The 20,257-nt window shown below is 37.7% G+C and overlaps 1 protein-coding gene across 1 annotated transcript; it reads right to left on the reverse strand.

Moving 5' to 3' along the window:
• Positions 1 to 14,843: 14,843 nt before the first annotated feature.
• ZSCAN23 (zinc finger and SCAN domain containing 23) lies at positions 14,844 to 16,601 on the reverse strand. The gene is made up of 3 exons (XM_063096721.1): positions 16,194 to 16,601; positions 15,801 to 15,948; positions 14,844 to 15,457 (listed from the first exon to the last, which is right to left on the reverse strand). Exons 1-3 carry the CDS (start codon positions 16,599 to 16,601, stop codon positions 14,844 to 14,846), a joined length of 1,170 nt encoding a protein of 389 aa, XP_062952791.1.
• Positions 16,602 to 20,257: the final 3,656 nt, after the last annotated feature.

Genomic DNA, 20,257 nt, shown 5'->3' on the forward strand with positions numbered 1-20,257 from the left:
AGGTTTTTTTCATGGGGAATCTGGAAGATAGGCCAGACCAATGCTTCTCAAGATTTAAGGTGCATAACAATCAGCTGGGAACCTTGTTAAACTGCAGATTCTGAATCGGTAGGTCTGGGGTGATGCCAAAACTGCTGGTATCTGACCACTTTGAGAAACAAGGATCTAAATGGGTTGAGGAAACAAAGTAAACAGTTCATGCTTATGACTAAAGATAGCATCCAAGTAAATTGTTTTCCTATACAATCTGGCGTTTAATAGTAGATATGGCAGGAAATTTTTAAAAACACTATGTTCAAGTCCATGACACTTTGAGTAACAACTGAAAATGTAACTTGATTTTTCCGAGAGCTGGAGGCCAAACACTTAAGAGGGAAGCACTGCTGAAGGCTTCTAAGAGATGTGGATAATTTTCTCTTCTCTATGCAATACCAAAAAGGGAAAACAAATTACTTTAAAATAAACTTTAAATAGGAGATACATCATCTCAATTTCGGGAATTCTGATATTGAAGTCAGTGTACATCTAGTGGAAAGAACAATGGACTGGCATATAGAGTTCTAGTACTTATTAATTTGGGTATGTATATACATATATTTAACTGTCTCAACTTCCTGTCAGCAAAACGGGAATATTTATCCTGTCTATTTCATAGGACAAACTGTGAAAATTAAGTGATTTTTCAAGGCTGTTAGAAGTGTGAGATGATAAAATGGTGAAGAATGCAGACTCTGGAGTCAGATGAGCTTCAGCTTTCCAGTTGTGTATTATTTATCTTCTTCAGGCTTCAGTTTGAAAATTAGACTGAGGAATAAACAGACTGAAATACTCCTACAATGCTGATGACCAGGGAAATTTCTAACCAGGTGATTTTGAGTATCAAAGACAAATTATTGCTCCAGGGCTTCCCGTTTATTATTTTGCATTCACATAGGAACACAGATTCTATTTATGATGAAGAATATTAATGATGAGTGTATTAGTTTTTCATTGTTGATATACAAATTATCACAAACTTAATGGCTCAGTGCAACACAAATACAAGTCTATTATCTTATAGTTCTGGAGTCAGTAGTCTAAAAACTGGTCGTACAGGGCTAAAATCAAAATGTTAGCAGGGTTGAGGTCCTTTCTGGAGGCTCTAGGAGAGAATCTATTTTCTTGCCTTCCCCAGCTTTTAGAGGCTGCCTGCATTCCTTTGCTTGTGACCCCCTTCCAGCAATGACATCTCTCTCACCTCTGCTTCTGCTGTCATAACTCCTTCTGACTCTGACACTTCTGCCTCCCTCTTACAAGGACCTAGTGATTGTACAGAGCCCACCCGGATAGTCCAGAATAATCTTCCCATCTCAAGATCCTTAACTTAATCACATCTGAAAATCCCTTTTACAATATAAGGTAACATTCACAGCGATGGGATGAGGATTATTCTTTTGGGGGACCATTATTCTTTCTATCGAAATGAATAATCCAGATTTCCAAGGTCATAATAGAAACCAAAGAATCTAAAAAATTGGCAATTGTGAGCAACAGTTAAGAGTGGCCCTGTAGAACTGTATAAGTAGCTGGAAGCAAGGAGGAAGGGGAGAAAAATCACTCCAAAACTGAGTTTTCACATACAAATACATGTATGACAAATAATTACTACGTTATAAACTCTAACTTTACGAGTTATGGGAAGAGACCATTTTTTAAGTACCTACCATATAACAGGTGTTAAATAAATGCTTTTTCTGACAAAATTAAATATAACTTTGTTAAATGTAACATTGTTCAAGTTACAAAATAAAGATTACACTAAAACGGTTTGCCTCCAGTATGGACTCAGATATGATGAAAAAGCTCTGTGTTATGACTGAGAGCTTCACCACACTTGTTATACTGGTAACACTTCTCTCCAGTATGAAGATTCTGGTTCTCATTAAGGGCTGACTACTGACCAAAGGCTTTACCACATGTATCACATTTATTGTAGGGTCTGTGTCCAGTGTTGATTCTCTTACAATGAGTGAATCCAACATTTACACTGAAAGCTTTTCCATAGGCTCACATTTGTGGGTCTAACTTCAGTGTGATTTCCCCCCCTTTTTCTTGGTGGCTGGCTGTTACTGGAATTCTCTTGTTTTCCATGAAGCATGTGCTCTTGAGTAAAGGTTTTTCAACGTTTATCACATTCATACGATTTCTCACCAGTGTTAGTCTCTGATGCTGAATAAGGACAGAATTCTGAGTGAAACTCATTCCACCTTCATCACTGTGGTATTTTCTGAATATTTTTCTAGTCTTCCCTTTTATCTTTGGACTTCTATGCAAAATTCTGAGAAATAGTTCCATCAAATCTGACTTTATTTTCCTGTTGGCATGTTATTTCCTCAGATTTCTTCTGCTTTGGAAGCACCTTCACACTCCCCATTTTGATCAAGCTGAAAGAAGAGAACAAAAATTTCAGCAAAATTCACTCATTCACACATACTTTAGTCAATCACTTGCTAATTAAATAAGCACTTATTAGAACTAAACACTGGAAAAAACAGATAACAGAACAAAATGTGTCACATAAAACAGATGTATATTGAGTTTGACTTTTAAATTACACTTGGCTATCATTTAAAAAAGGGAGAGTTGTGCATTTGTTTGTGTGTGTGTATATATGTATGCTTGTATTAAAATAACAAATAATGAAAGGATAATCCATAAAAAAGCAAGGAAAGGATACCTATGGGGAAGGGAGGAAATAGGAAGGAAGAAACAAAAATAGGACCTCTTTGAAAATATCGTAGTAGAGTTAACATTTAAGATTTTACATTTTAGGTACAGTAATTAAAGAAAATGAAAATTTAAAGCATTTCCAAACACTGGAAAATAAATAAAACAAATTGGAAAAGAAATAAAACATCCACCAGTGGTGTAACCATTCTTTTAAAAAGGAATACATTATTTTTAAAACTATTTTACAAGAAAAGGAATTATTTCAAATGTCCTTAAAGCAGTAATTTTATTTTTATTTTTTTGTATATCCCCAGTGAGATATACCTTAAGGACGAAAAGAATAAGAGCATCCAGACATACCACCATTAAGCTGTTTATAGTAATCATATTTGTTGATGGTGCTGCTGAGGCTATTGTGTATATATAAAGGGATAAAGCAAATGAGTAATTATTTGATATGCTATCATTCTGATGTGTTTGAGAATCCTCCAAAAGGAGATACAGATGAAAGATAAGCAACTGTGTGAACCCATGATACATAATTTATCTTCAATTTTTTTTAACTCTGAGCACTGAAAAGGCCTAGGAATGAGCACTCCTGGTGCCTTACTTTTGGTCTTGAAATACCATTTCCCACTAAACAGACTCAGGGGTCCTTGGAAAAATGACTGATTCTAGGACTGGGTAAGGTGAACATGGCCGTACCATTCAGCAAGAAAGCTATTAAAGATGATGAGGTTCAGGCCATAAAAATGCAGGAGCCAAACTGAAAAGGGTCAAAGATGAGGCAAATGAGCTTCAATAACAATAGTAAGTTTAAAGGATCAAAAAAACTCAAATAAGCTTAAATCCATGAGTTCCTGATACTAATTGTTACTAATAACAATTGGCTACTGTTTTAGAGGATGACAGCAAACTAATTCATTGTTTCAGAAACCCATTAAAAGAAAACAAGGTAATGGGGAGTGAGTTAAGCAATTACTTTGTCTTTCCTATACAAATAACTGGGTAATCAGATAGAAAATCAAGGGAAGTATCTCTTTATATAAATATTCCAACTTTATTAAATGAAGAAAAAGGACAGAATTAGAATATCACTATTTTGGGGACCCCCTAATGGATTACTGGCTGAGGATCAAGAGCTGCTAACATCACAGAAAAAGAGACAACCAGACCTTCTAGTAGAAAACACCACCTTGCCAAAATAATTAAACTTGTCTTCCCCAAAAAACTTAAACTTGATTTTGAACTAGCCTGTAGATTTACTACAATTTATAGAAAACAGAGCACAAGAGAACATGTTAAACTACAGCACAAGATCAAATAGCAAAACCCAGACTGCAGGAAACTCTACAGGACAAACGACCTGATTTTCTTTAACAAGTGAGTTGTAAGGGAGTTCGAGAAAAAAGGAGAGGGAGACCTATATATTAAAAGCAACTTAAGAGATATAACCTATCACAATATGTTTTCTTCCTTGGAACTTGATTCAAATAAGTTAAAAACCAAAACAGAAAAATTTTATGACATTTTTGAGAAAACTGGAAAATTGATATTTAGGAATTATTGTTAATTTTTTAGGTGCGAAAATAGCATTATGTTTACATTTTTAAAAATCCCTATCATTTAGATATGCCCCTAAGAATTCATATATCTTAGAGCAAATATTGAAATATTTACAAGTTTAAAAATATATCTGAGATACACTTCAAAATCATATGAAAAAATATGGGAAATGAGTAGAGTTATAAATGAAGCAAGATTGACCATGATCTGGTAATGTTGAAGCTGGGTGGACAGGTTCATGGGGACTTATATAATTCTATTTTTACATAAGCTTAATTTTTTTTTCAGAATAAAAAGGAAAACAATGGTAAAAGAGTTTATGGTTTTTAATTGGTAGTATATACAAAACAAACAAACAAAAACAACAAAGAATAAAAGATGTAATGAAAAACCCTCTAGAGATAGTTAAAAAATAATTTGATACCCATATAGTGAAATGCATGTCAGCTAGATGTATTACATGTATTATATGTAACTGATTTGAAATGATATCCACAATGTAATATTAAATTAAAAAACAAGTGGTAAACAATATGTACAGTATAATTACATTTGGGTATGTATGTGTGCTTTTCCAATAAGCAAGTACCTACTAACTAAAGTTTTATGTTTCTTATACTAACTTTTAAAAAAATGTATATTTGTAAAATTCTCTATTGCATGTAACCTTTCAATAGTTTTCTACAGTAGGTTTCTACGTTGGTGTCAATGTAGAAAAACATTCTCCTGCCTTTGGGATAAGAGGTTAGTGTCAGGGAAATTGGTAGTTTTAAAACAGAATGGAGAAACTGAACAGTCCACATGATATGATGAGAGAGTAGCAGGATTTTTCAAGAATTTTAATGCAAAGAAGTGAAAGAATAAAAATAATTATAGTCAAGGTTAAAATGATATGCTTAGAGGAACAGGTTAAAAGTGGAACAGGCATTAGAGATCAAATGAAACAGAGGCACAGATTGTAGTGAGGAGTTTCATTTGGAAAAATTTAAAAAGATAGAAGCATTTCCTAACTTTTTGTCAGCGCAGTCTCCTCCTCACCTTTCTCCTGAACAGGGTGCATCTCCAAAGATTCAGAACTGAGCTGATCCTTTACAGACTAGAGCCGGACCCCAGATGGGTCCTATGCTGCTGCCAGATAAACCATTTGCTCTTGGGGTACTTTCTATCCCTGTAGGAGGGATGAGACCTGGGAACAATTAGATACAGTTTGAAGAGGGTGATATTTACTGAGAATTCTAGAGTTTAAAATCCCAGTAGTACTGTTGAACACAGAATAGGAGGAAAGAAAGCAGAGTTTCCCTTAACCTACAAGAGCATGGGATAAAAAGAGAGAGAGGGGAAAATACACAGAGCCAATAAGTTAAAAAAACAAAATAAATGGCCAATACATGTTAGCCATTTCCCTCTGATTACACTTAAGAGGAGATGTCAACTCTTTGGAGATAATACCTGCTGTCTCATAATAGACCATTTCTTCCTTATCTTACCTTTCCTCCTGGATCATCCTCTCTAAGTTCTCCAGTACAGTAACAGCTTCCTCCCTCTATTCTGGGCTGCTCCTGAACTCAGGCCTAGAGTTCTCAGGTAGGATGGTCAGGAACTGCTCCAGTATCAGTAGTTCCACGATGTGCTCCTTGCTCTGTATCTCTGGTCTCAGCCACAGACGGCAAAGAGCCTGGAGCTGGACTTTTGAGGCCCAAGTAAATACACACAGCAGAACTGCCTGAAGTTCTGTCTGAAGTACTCCTGGTCAGAAGCTCACTTTCTGTGCAGGCTAGATTCTTTAACTATCTGACATTTCTTCTGTAGCCCAGAAGGGCTGGACTGAATCCATTTCTGGGTGAAACACAGCTCAGAAGATTGGCTCACTGTAGCAGTAGGTGTGCTTCAGGTTGATGCTAAGACATAACACAACATTGTTTACAGAGATCTACTCCAAACTGAGAACATATTTATTCAGAGTAAATGGCTGTGATCAAGGCCATTTGAAGGTAAAGAAACACTGCAAAAGATAAAACAAGCAAAAAATGGCATAAGAAAAATGGCATAAAATTAAAAGACATTTCAGTTACTTTAGAATTAAAGAATAAGACTCTATTAGCTTTTTGATACAGAAACTTCAGTGAAATATTCAGATGAAGAAAATAGTTGCAAAGAGCAATGCAAACAGCTTTGCCCACTTATATTGCATATCAAAGATTTAGTCAATTAACACATAAATCAACTTCTCTTTGCCAAAAACTGTGCTAGATGCTTTCAAAGGCATTTCTAATTTTAGAAAATAGTGTGTATGTCAGTGAGGGGGTCTCACCTTTCAATTATGGATCCCAAGTTAAATAACCAAGGCCCCCTGGTACACAAAGCCAGTGGGTATTTTTCAGTCTTTTTTATTTTTATTTTTTTATGAGATACCCCGTAGCACCTAACACTGCTAACCACTCTCAGTCTTCTAAGAAACATTACACTCCATATGGTTGTTTTTCTGTGAGTTGGTTTTTGTAAAGTGCTTAGACCAATACTTGCCACTCAGGAATAATTGTGTAAGTGCTTGTTAAATAAATGTTTCTAATGGCTCTTTTTACGTTTACTTCATGGCTCTTCTGCCTGCCAAGAAATGTCTGGTTATCCTAAATTGAGATCCAGCCACCTCATCCCACATTCATACTGGGCATTTTCACCCATTCTATGGCATCAGTCATGACCTGAGAACTCTTAAATGTGATTCTCTCATCCCAATCTTCCTTTGGTGCTCCAGACCCTTTTAATGCAGTAGCGTATTAAACCTTCACTTGCATGTCTTACGGGTATTTTCAACTCAACACCACCAAAAACTACTCATCATTTCCTCCTCATAACCAAAAAAACACTCTGCAGTACTTAATATGTGATAGGCAGTGCTCTTAGCACTTCTTTTTCTTTCTCATTTTCATCAATCTAATTATCAAGCCAGTCAAATCTACCCCTTTAATCTTTAACATAGTCCCATTCTGGACCCTCTTTATTTTAATAGCTACTGCCTTACTATCACCAACTTACGGTTTTGCTACTTTCTTTGACAACTCCAAGTCTCTTTACTCTCTGGTTTTCAGTCTTGCCCCCTTCCAATTCATTCAACACATTGCTTCTAGGATATTTCTAGAAGCCTAGTAAGATTACATTACTCCCCTGCTTAAACCCAGATAGAGGCTCCCTACTTTGCAGCATACACCTGCCCATCTATTGTGCAATGCCACAGTTCACCAGGCTATTCTAATGGATTATAGCCAGCACACTGATCTTCTCAGCTACTGGGGTGGGCAGGTATGCTGAAGCTTTTGGCGTACTCTCTTCTGTTTAGCAGTTTGCATACAAACATTTTTTTGTTCCACATTAAAATACGGAAAAGCACACTGCCCTATAAAGCATAAATTCCTTGGTGTATTTGTTACTTTTACTTTTCCTCCTTACCCCAGCTCCACCACTCCCACCTTCATCTACTTGCAGTTTTCTGATCCCTCTGTCACATACTGAATCTATCCAAGGTCCATTTCTTCTTTGCCATTCAACTCTTAATAGTCCACAGAGACAGCTCTGCTATTGCCCACTCAGGTAAGCTATCTCTAACTCTCCATCTACAAAGTCCCTCCTATGTATGAATTTTATTTTCCTCAAAGCACTTATCACACTACATTGTAATTACTTATCTGTCTTCTCTATTACACCATAAGGTCGGGAATGCCCCTTTCATCTGATTTATTCTCATTTTTATGACACAGAGCCTGGCACGTATTTGGCACTCAATAAGTGTCTGCTTGAAGAATGTTACTTAATGTTTTCTTACCCACCGAAATTTATGTAGCACTTCCCTTTGTTTTGCAAAATTGCGAGGCTCATGTTATGGTGAAATACTTTTTAAAAAATGCTAAGCCTTTACAGTACAAGTATGCAATATCATGACCTTACTACAGGAGATTTTTTAAACACTCTAAAAACTCTTCAGGTAAAACGGCCGTAGGATTCAGGAAAAGTATAAGGAAAACTTCTTTAGCCATAATGACCAGCCAAAAGATGTAGAGAGGACTCCCCCACTGGTAAGTCTATGTCCCCATCTGAGAAGCGGGTGGTCCGCACAGACCCAGCTCTGTACAGCGCTTGTGTTCAGTTCTCTGCATCTCCGAAACGTCTGGAAGCAACGACACTAAATAGGAAATCCAGATCCTGAGGAGTCTATGAAAAGGACGGGAACTCGAGCCAGGCCTGGGAAAAGGGACAACACCCTCATCTCCAAGTACCGTAATCTCTGCGTAGGTATAAAATACCTTGATTAAGGAGAGAGAGCCAGACTCCCGTCCACTCCCAATCGGAGTCGGAGTGGAGTACTAAGAAGTGGACACTTAACCTAAGGAAAAGAAGATACGCAGGTCACAACCCACATGAGACCGGAAGTACGTCACAATGCTCCAACGCACCTTGGCCGCCTCCTCACCCGCCTCTCTAGGAAATTTGGAGGACCCATCACCTCAGTGGTTGATCTGCTCCCACCGTCTCCCGGCCTTCGCAAACTCAGAAACCTCCTCAAAACGGCTCAGGCAGTGTGAGCGATCAGGGCTCGTAACCTTTCGTGTTAAGCAGCCACTTAGTAGAGGCTGATTTCTCTGTCCCCAGCTGAAGACACCTAACCACTCTCACCGGATCCTGGCCAGCCCTACGTTCTCTAGGCGCCCCGGTTCTCTGAGGTCCCAGACCTCAGGGTCTTTCCCTTGAGCCTTCAGGGAGATTCCTCAGTTCGGCCCCAACTGGCACCTTCGAAGCCCAACCAGGCCTTGGGATGGGGAATGTGGAGTCTAGGCACAGGCGCACTCAGAGCTGCTCCTCCCTCCAGCCCTGGTCACGTCTCTCAGAAGACGGAGGGTTTTCAAAGAAAAAAAAAAAAAAGGTCCCCTGGGTCTGTCATTAATGTAGTACACTAATTGTCCAGTTACCCTTAAAGCCCCTGGCAGCGCTGCCCCAAGGGCCAGAAGCAATAATCAACACTCATTTGAGGAAAGCGGCAACAAGAGGAGCAGATGTTGGCTTGCTCTCCACTGTTTTAAATCTTTGTTTAAATAAACAAATCTGGTCCCTCCGAGTAACTTAACCACTAGCAAGTTTGGGGCTTACGGATCCCTGACTACATATCCTTCTATACTGAATTAGCAGAAAACTGAGAGGATGCAGTGGTGATGAAGGGAGGCCACCCCCATCCCCGCAGTGAATGATCTTCAGGCAACTGCTGAATACGGCGGCAGGGCCAGCGGTAGCAGTTTGTGTTCGGCATCACGCAGTGGAAAGAGGGCTGTGGGTCCATAGCCAATGAATTATGTGGATTAAATGTGATAATTTATTAAACTATTTGGCACAATGTCTGGCTTCCATTCGTCCTAGCTATCGCGTTAAAATGGCTCACTCTCCGCCTTATTCCTGCAAGCTTCTGATCCAGTGCCTTATCTTACCACTTTCCTCTGCGATAGAAGGTGGAACACTCTATACTACTCCATAGGTCCCTACATCACTGAAACGCTCCTGTGCTTCCAGAATGTCATCCATCCACTTTGTCTGGTAAACCATTCACTCAATAGGTTCATCATAGGGAATTAGCTATATTAACAGTGGGCTTGTTTTATTTGGGGGGAGGTCCGGTTTTTTTTGTTTTGTTTTAATAGAAATACTGACCCACCCTTTCTCACCTAATCCAATAGATCTGTTATTGGGGATTACTTCAAACCAAGAAGGTAGGTGGTGGCTACTTTGGTCTATGTGGTTACACACCTAAGACTCCAATAGCGTCCTTCATATATGATCTGCCTTAGCTTTCAGGAAAGAATGTTATGTTCTTTCTGATTCTGTCTCATCTTCTATCTCAGTTGAAAAAATACTGCCTATTGGAAAAGTCATTAGGACCATCCATCCAGGTTTATGTCTATTGTCTGGGTGTAATTATTAACAGCACTCCCTTTCACCCTCAAAAGTATCCCTGATTGGACAAGAAATTATATAGTTACCTTATGTCTGAGAACCATTGATATGCTACCTAAAATGCAGATTCCCAGGTCCTGCCTCAGATACTGGTTCAGTAGGTCTGGGGTGGGGCCCAAGAGGTGCACTTCAGATAACTCAGGTGCTTCCAATGCAATATATACATTGAGAAATAGACCTTCTGTCACTGCACAACAGGCAATTGGCATAGAAAACTGGGGGTAGGTCCAAAGTGATGTATAGCTCTTTTCCTTATTCTTCTTTTTATGGAAGTACTGAAAAGGGTAAGGAGTGAAGGGCAGTGAGACTATTTTCACTGCTTAAGATAGCAGAACCTAAAAACTTGGACCAGTCGAGACAGAGAGATTTCTAATAAGTAATATGAAGATGAAGCATGTTTTTCAGTAACACTGTCTCTGCATCTATTTATTTTTCCTTCTGTTTGTTTACCATTTATTGGCCTAATTCAGAGGTTTAGCATCTACTTTTGCCTTCTGTCTGATTCCTTTTTATGTTCTCATATTTTGTTCCTTTTTCTCTTCCCATCCCATTTTGTTGCTGCTATTCTTTGCAGATATCTAAAATGTGTCCCAGGGCTCTAAGTCTAAGTGTCTATGAAAGTGCATATAATTCACAACGGTCTTTGTTCATAGTTGGTTTTGTTTTTAAATTTTTTAATGGGATAAAAAATAGAAATCCATTGTATAAATATAAATATACTTACAAAAATTTTTTTAAAAATAGAAATCACTACAAGTGCTTAAGCACTTTGGGCTTCACTTTTCTCATGTAGGTATGAAATGGGTTAAACTCCAGAAATCTCTTTTAAAAGCTCATTTTCTCTTACAAAAGACTAAACTCATTACGAAAGTGTTCAAGGCCCTCTCAATCTGGCTCCTGCCTGCCGTCTCCCACTCTTGTACTTCTTTGCAGGAACTCTGTGATCCGGCCAAACTGGAAAACTCCTGGTCCTTGAGCATATCTTGGATGGGCCTTGCTCATCTCATTCCCTCTGCCTAAAACACTTTCCTCTACCCTCCACCTCCCTCTGCAGAGAATCTACTTTTCTCTCAAATACTAGCTCAACATTTAACCAATGACAAAAGTATACTAGTATATATATTTTACATTAAAAATTTCTCTACAGAAAACATTTCATATTTTATAAGAACTATGACTTTAGATATACTTTTATTTTAGAATTTCCTCAGAGGTAATTTTTGCCTTACTAGAAAAATATAAAACAATTTTCCGCTATAAATTATAATTATGTTTTTAAAAGGAAAAGTATGTTAGATACAGGAAATAGGAGTCATTTCCAAATACAAAATATAGACAGACTTGATAATCCTGGAGTCCTGACCTTGAAATAAAAATTATAGTGAAAGACAGGCTTCAGGGCTCTATCTATAGTTGTAGGCAGGTCTTGCTTGATACACAGTGTCCACATCCTGAACAGTGCTCAAAGGGGTGCTGGACTATCCTCAAGAACCAATAAGGTTATTTAATTGGATTTGAATCAATATTTCCCATACCTTGCGCAGCCATAGAATTTCGACTACTCTGCTCTTTCAGACAGGACTTTTTAAGTGGATAGGAAGAGGTGGATACTGGTCCAGGGAGCACCTTACAGACAGGTGACCAAAGCTAGAAACTTCATGGGTTGAATAAAACAAACCAGGGTGGGAAAAAAAAAAAGGGAGAAATGTGGGAAATTTAGAAATGTGAAAGGGAAACAATTAAGAACCTCTGGCCAGGAAGAACCGGAATAATCATAAAAGTAGTCAAGGTCTACATGCCATTGTTTAAGTTAAGTTAAATATTATTTCTCAACTAGAAGGAATGTGCATCCTAGATAAAAGAATTAGCATAAGAGAATTAGCACAATTAGTATCAGAAAACAAGGGAAGTTGGTTTGGTGAAATGCCAGTCATTTTAATCATGTTAAGTAAGCATTGCATTCTAAGTCGTACATCTATCTCTACAGCATATATAACACCTTTTGTTTCTTAGTATTTTTCCAGTTGTTGAGAAAAACGAAAATTTTTGAGAAACTAAAAAAATAAGCACAGAATAAACAAAACATCCAACATTCAGCTGTAAGTATAAAAACTCACTCCATTAAAAACACATCCTTTAAAAGCCTGACCCATTCATATTTTAAATCTTTTAAGATCTGATATAACAGAAGTATCCAAACATGCTGCTTCCACATATGGAAAGGCATTTAAGATACTTATGAACTCAGAATATTATAGTATATGTATTATATCATTTTGTGGATACATATCTATTTGAGAAGTTGATTTTATTTCAAATTTAAGTCTACTATATTTTCCTTAACTTCATTCTAAAATCCATATGTTTTTCTCTTGGAAAAAATTTAACCTCAAGAAGCAACAAGATATACTTTTGAGGAAATTTAAGATTTTTGATAAGTACTTACACTTAGCCATAAGTAGTGACACAAACAGTTGGAAACGTAGATATAAGAATATATGATAGAACTAAAGACACTAAAATGAAAAGCACCACCTATCACTTCATTTCTCTGTATTGGAATTACATGCAATTCTAGTTGCCCAAACCTTGTTTCCTAGCTTGTATGGAAGCTGTTAGCTTTTGAATACAGGGAACTTCACTTGGACTAAATTGGGGAGAAGAATGAAACAGAATTATACAACATTTTAAAATAATGATTTTTCAACTACAGGAGTTTGTTAAATAAACTATGGGAAAACAACACATGAAGTACTATTTATTCATAAAAAGAATAAGGCAGTTCTCTTTGTTATGATGTGGAAATCTCTAAAAACTATATTCTTTCATGAAAACAGTAAGGTGTAGAAGAGTATAAATAATATGCTATCTTTCTGTGTAATGCAGGAAATAAGATTATATTTTCATATTTTCTTATATTTACATAAAGAACAGTGAAAGATATATAAGAAACTAGTAAAATGGCTATCTATAAGGGGAAACATGGGGACTTTTTAACATTGTTTTGATTTTTAAACCAGGTGAAGAATGAACATCATTTTTTAAAGGTCCCACTAAGTAAATTAAATTTTAAAAGTTAAATGATCATTGCAAAAATAAATAAAATGCTTCAAATGAGGGGTAAGTGGGAGGAGTCTTTCCTGGACTCCTCTATAAATTAAGTAGGAGAATTGTGCACTTATTGAAACATATAGATGGGATGGTTTGTTGAGCTATAAAGCAAAACCTCAATGACTTATATATCTGATAAGTTCCACACACTTGTAATTTCTATTTGGTGATATAATGCTTCCAGCAGCTTAGTAGAAAGCACTGCACTAGGAATTAGGAGACAGGGTTCCGCTTCCAGCTTTACTATTAACTGGCTGTGTGATCTTAGCCAGTTACTTCCCAGAACCTTTTCCCTATCTGTCAAATAAGGGCAGGCAGAAGTGATCTCTAAGGTCATTTACAGAGATTCCACTATTAAGTTATCTGCTGTATAATTTGGTCTTCCAAACCAGATTGTTATCACCATAGGTTTTCCATTTCTTTGTCTCCTGCACCTATATGTATAAAGCTTTGTAAACCATTATTCAGTGTTAAAGGAAAGAAATTTTTGTATGACCATTGTGGTAATCAATAGGGGATGCTGAGAAGTATGAAGGTTATAAAAAGCAATCAACATGGAAGAATGATCATATTCTTCTCTACTCTTGCATATGTTTACAATTTTCCATACCAAAGATTAAAGAAGAAAAAAGCAAACACTGAAAATGATCATTATATTTCACAAGAAAAATGCAAAAAGGCCTAAATTTTCAAATCAAAGATCTAAAGTGAGATAGATTTTTAGCTAAGTTTCTTGGTCTCTGCACAAATTTAAAATTATGAACAATATTTGTTATGACTCGCATTGAGCTGCTTCTGCTGCTTCTGCTTATTGATGGCTACATCAATTCCTTGGTTCCTGACTAAAAGATGAGTTACTAAAAATCTATAGGGAGAAGCTTTTGTACATTTATGTGAGAGGATTCATCTGTCCCCTTTTGTAGGTTAAAAAACAAATTATCATATTTTATGTGAATGGAAAGAAGTCAGGTAGTTTACATTACAGATGTTACTACGATTATTTATTACTTATTTATTTATTGGTGGCTGACCAGTATGGGGATCCCTATAATAACCTACTGAGTAAAACCAGCCAGCCCTATTACAATTATTTTTAAATACTCGGTAAACTGTCTTTGACGTTATTTTGTACTCAGGCTTCATGTAATTGAAAAATTCTTGCACAGATGTATGTGAAACTAGGTCTACAGTATATACTATTATGATAAAATCAACACAAAGAACAATATTCAGTATTAAAGGTGTGGATGTCACTGACCACACAGAACTTGACAGACAAATTTAAGATATAATTACGCTTCTCAGCATAAGGGCATTTTCACTGGCTTTCCCTTGAACTTTCTATGCTAGAGGGTTAGACTGTTACTGTTCTCTCAGAGACAATGTAAGAAACATGTAAATACCTTTGCTACCTTGCCTAGTGATCTAATGTCAGGAAATTTTGCCCTACCTGTTTCAAGGAGCTAGCTTGATTCAGCCACAGGGTGGACTTTCCGATGCTGGATGAGGTTGCAATGGTAAATGAAGTTCTTGCCACATTCTTCACATTCATAAGGTCTCTCTCCAGTGTGAATTCTCTGATGCTTAATGAGGACAGAACGTCGACTAAAACTTTTACTGCACTGATTGCACTGGTAAGGTTTTTCTCCAGTATGGATTCTGAGGTGATGGAAAAGCCCGGCATTCTGGCTGAAGGCTTTGCCACAAACACTGCACTGGTAGCGCTTCTCCCCGGTGTGGAGTCTCTGGTGCTGGAATAGGCCTGACCGCTGGCTGAAGGCCCGCCCACACTCCTCACATTCATAGGGCTTCTCCCCCGTGTGCGTTCTCTGGTGCTCGATAAGTATGGAATTCTGGGTAAAGCTTTTTCCACATTCACCACAGACATAGGGTCTTTCTGCTGAAGAGCTTACCCGTGGCCTTTCCAATCTGCCCCCATGGTCAAAGGTGTCTCCATATTCAGGCACCTGAATAACATCACCATTCAGTTTTCCAGGTACTTCTATAAGAGATTTCATTTCTTTAGAAATCTTCCCCTTGGGGACTAATTCCACATTCCAAGTCCCAGCCTCACCATCTGAAATAATAATATGAGAGATAACATGAAATATGAAAGATCACATTAATCCAAAGCCAAAAGAAAAAAAGTAGCCAGGACAGTGAGTAAAACGGGACAAGTAACCATTTTTTCCGTCTACTTTCCCACTCTAAAACAATTATATCCAGGCATCAGGGAGAAGATGCACTCTATTGTAACTGCTTGTTTGTCTGCCTCTCACACCAGACTGTAAACTTCGTGAGAGCAGGGACCATATCTGCCAGGTATCCCCAGTACCTGGCACAGTGCCACTAATAAATGTGCTGAATTGATGAACATTCCAGAAATGAGGTAGGCTCCCTGAAGAAATCTGAATCCTCACCAGTCTCCTGAGCTGGGCACACTTCTTGCACATTACACTGAAGCTGCTCTTCCAATGTTTGGAACCGGCCACTTGAAGACTCCTGAGCTGCTCCTAGATTTGCCTTCTCCTTTACAAACTCTTCCTGTTCATGAGCATGGGTTGGGACCTGGTGGAAATTAAGGACAGTTTGGAACCAAATATCAGAGAGGCCACTGCAAGGATTGCAAAGAGGCTTTCTTGCAATGGAAAGAAGGACCAAAAAGCTAGCAAAGAAAAAACAAAGGCAGAGAGATTAAAAGTCTACAATGGATCAAGTCAGGCAAAAAGAAATCCTCCTATTCTTCCTCTTGTTGCACTGAAACCCCGTACCTGTTCCTATAGGTACAAACCCCTGTTCCCCCATCTTCCCACCTGCACTCCTGGTTCATCCAGCTCTCTCTCCAAATCCTCCAGCACAGTGACCACTTCCTCTCCACTTGCAGGGTGGTAGTCCCGCACCCAGGTCTGGAGCTCCTCAGGCAGGATGGTCAGGAACTGCTCCAGCACCAGCAGCTCCAGGATCTGCTCTGTGGTGTGCATGTCTGGTCTCAGCCACTGACGGCAGAGCTCTTGAAGTCTTTGAAGAGCCTCCCGGGGCCCAGGGGTCTCCTGATAGCAGAACTGCCTGAAGCGTCTACGAAAGATCTCTCTGGTATGAGGATTATTTCTTGACAGGCCAGATTCTTGCCCAGAGGCATGGTCCTTCTCTTCTTCCTTTACCTTCACTTCCAGAAGTTCTTCCTGCCTCTTTGCAGTCTGAAGGGCCAAGGCTGTGGCCATTTTATGTTTAACTATTCAGAAAAAGAACTATTCTTGATAATTCCCCCTTAATCTTTTCCTCTGGAAATCCCAAGATCTAAAAAATAATTTGCAGAGAAAAAAATATAAAAATGCAGAAAACCTAATAACAAGCAGGCACTGGGAATATATGTAATAAAAATCAATCACTTTGTCTCATGAAGAAAGAATGCTGAGTATATGATTAATAATTAGGGCTATGCAAATACTGACACAGGTAATATGGGAAGAAAAACAGAAAAAAAAAAACCCCAAAAAACTCCCAGTTTACTGAAGGAAGGGAACATTTCGATCATCCTAAATGAAATAGCTCAAATCAGCTTTAGTAGACGGGCTTCCATTTGAATAGCAAGACACTTGACTCACTATTAGTACATTTTTAGTTGCACAGATGTAAATAAGCACTTTGGGCCCAACTGGTCACAGATGACACTAAGAACCAAGGAGAAAAGGGAAATAAAATGAAGGAAAGAGGGAAAGTAAAGAAGATAAGACACACTGAGAAGTGAAAGAAATGCACTTGGGGAGGAGAGGCAGGGTCCCTACAGTTAGGTGAAGTGTGGAGTTAAGAGATCAATGTTTTTAAGTGTGGAAGATCTGGGAGTGAGACAGTCTTGGGATTTATATTTTGAGCCTGAGTCTCCTCAATCTGTAAAAACGGGAATCCTGAAACCAACACTGTCTATATTTCTAGGTTGATATAAAGATGAAATCATGGATAAAGAGCACAAAGAAGCTGGCAGCTTGGTAAACTCTAAGGTATTATAAATGACCACTATTGTTATTTTTCTTATAAATGTCATCGAAATATTAAATGAATATCCTAATGATCTAAGCTCTAAGGCAAAAGAGTCAGAAAGTAGCTGACTGCAGTGTTCTTGGGAAAGAGAAATGAAGGAAATATTAGTTCTAATCCTTTAAAATGGGGGGTAGAGTTTGAGTTCCTTCTTACTGTTTAATTTCTTGGAAATTGTTCCTCTTTGAAGCCCTTTGAGGGTGGAGAGTGGGCAATTTGATATAAAATAAAATTACTGCTAATAGAGAAAAATATCTATGACCACTTAAACCTTTTGAATAATCTTGACCAGAAAAATAATTTCATAAAGGCAATTTTCTGAAAGAAAAATAATTATGTGACCTAGTGATTTCTAAGCACCATTTTTTTTGGGCAGATGCTTTAAACCATTTTTGACCAGTACTCTCAGTAAGAATTATTTTATATTATGACACAGAAAACACAGGCATGAGATACACACACAAAATAACTGAAATAATAATTTCACAAAACACTATGTATCCTTAGTATATATACTATTTTTTAATCCTATTTCATTAAAACAAAACAAAATCCTGGCCACAACCTACCACATAGATTTTGTGACTCACGAATGGATCATGACCTGTAGATTAAAAATATTTTTGTTTTAATTTTAATTAAAATTATTGTAATTCAGTGTAAAAATATCCCTACACTATTCTTAGGTGTTAATATGCATCGCAAAATCAAATAACTAAGGACAAGATAAATCACAAGTGAACACTGATCACACACAACTAGAAGAAAAGTTAAATTTATATTGTCATTATTGGTTATATTTATCAAGGGGGAAAAAACAACCAGGGTAGGACAGCATCCTTTTGAGTAACCCTCAAACATAATCCCCTCCACAAATTTCTGATATTTTGGTTTGTTTGACTTTTGTAAATACCATCACAGGAAGAACAGAGAAAATTTTTCTTCCAAAGGTAGTATCCTTAAGTTCATGTTTTTTCCCCCAAGTTTTTTGCTGTTGACTCACCACCACTGTGACAATCACATTATCTTTTTCTGTAAGAACTTTTTATGTACCATTCATTCATTTAGCAAATATTTATTCGGAGTCTATCATATTCCAAGTAGTTTTCTAGGCACTGAGGATATAGCTGCAAACAAAAGAGTCCCTAGTCTCATCCGATTTACATTCTAATAACACTATTAATAAGAGCTGACTTTTTTCAGGGGGGGCAGTTGGCCAGTAGGGGATCCAAACCCTTGACCTTGGTGTTATATCACTGTGCTGTAACCAACTGAGCTAACTGGCCAGCCCTGGAGCTGATGTTTATAGTGCTTTTAATGTGCCACACACTGTTCTGGATGCTTTATATATATTAACCCATTTAATCCTCACAACAGCCACGAGCCAGGTACTATTATTACTCCCATATTACAGATGAGAAAACAGATATAGAGTTTAAGTCACTCGTCCAAGGCTTCAGAGGTAGTAAGTGGTGAAGCTACACTTCACACCCAGTAAATCTGACTTCAGGGTTTATATAATCTCAACTGCTACACCACTATTTCTATGTGGGGGGAAGAAGGGGACAGGACAAGGAAAAGGGGCCACAGGAGACTGATAATAATCAAATGTCAAGTGGTGATAAATGCTGTAAAGAAAATAAAGGTAAAAGCGATATAGAATAAAGGTGAAGAAGGGTTGCTATTTTATGAGTAGTAGTCAGGAAGGGCCTTGTTCATAAGGTAATATTTGAGCAGAGATCTGAAGGAAGTGAGGAGCAAGTCACACGCTATCTGGAGAAAGATTGTTCTATGCCTAGAGAGCAGCAAGTGCAAATTCTTGGAGGCAGGGACATGCCTGGATTCTTCCAGGAACGGCTAGTTGAACAAGGTGGCTGAAACAGAGAAAGTAAAAGAGAAAGTGATAAGAAATGAAGTCAAAGAGGTTGGGAGCACATCATGAAAGGCTGTTGCAATCTCTCTGCTTGTACTCTAAGAGATGTGAAAAGCCATTGGAGGTTTTGGACAGAGGGGTAACAAAATTTTACTTACATTTAGTATAAAAGCATAGCACTAGCTGCTGTGTTAATGACAATGAGGAAAAATGGAAGCAGGGAGAGATGCTATAACAATAATCCAGGGGAGAGATGATGGTGGCTTGAAACATGGTCTGATGAGTTTGTTCTAGAGAGAGAAAGTATTGGGGTACAAATATGAAATAGGGCAATTCAGAATATGTGCTTTTATGTTACTCAGTTAACCTAGCATGGGTTCAAACGATTAACAGCCATTCATGTTCCCTTTTTTCAATCTTCTGATACCTGAAAAATGTCGTTTTCCTATTTGCTACTCTCCTTCCTTGGTTTTAAGTCAAAGTTTCTCTATTTTCAGATAATGCAGCTGAAGCTTTGGCTCTGCCCATAGAATATCATTTCTGGTATGTGATGTTTCAAATCTTTACTCAGTTTTATGAAAATCAATTTCCCTCTATTCTGTGTATATCCTAGGTTACTTTTTGCTTTCCTTCGCCTGATTTTGCTTTTATCTGGTGGTCTGAATACAAGATCCTTGCCCTAGCACGTTTTAGTTCTTCTTTGAACCCATGTCTCTAAAAGACTTCCCAAGTTTATTTTTTATAATCCTGCCTTCCTGGTCACAAACATACAGTTATTGATCATCCATCCGGGATCACTATCCCATTGCATATGCCAGGCATATAATTAGCGTAATAATCTCTCTTACCTTAAAAACACATCTGCATTTTAATATTGGTTTCCCCGAGAACCTTAGCAAGCCCAATACCCCCAAATCTACCATCACTCTCATGGAGGAGTGTTCTTTATCAATAGTGTGCATGTAAGTG

Source organism: Cynocephalus volans, chromosome 5, assembly GCF_027409185.1.
Source record: "Cynocephalus volans isolate mCynVol1 chromosome 5, mCynVol1.pri, whole genome shotgun sequence".
NCBI lineage: Eukaryota > Metazoa > Chordata > Mammalia > Dermoptera > Cynocephalidae > Cynocephalus > Cynocephalus volans.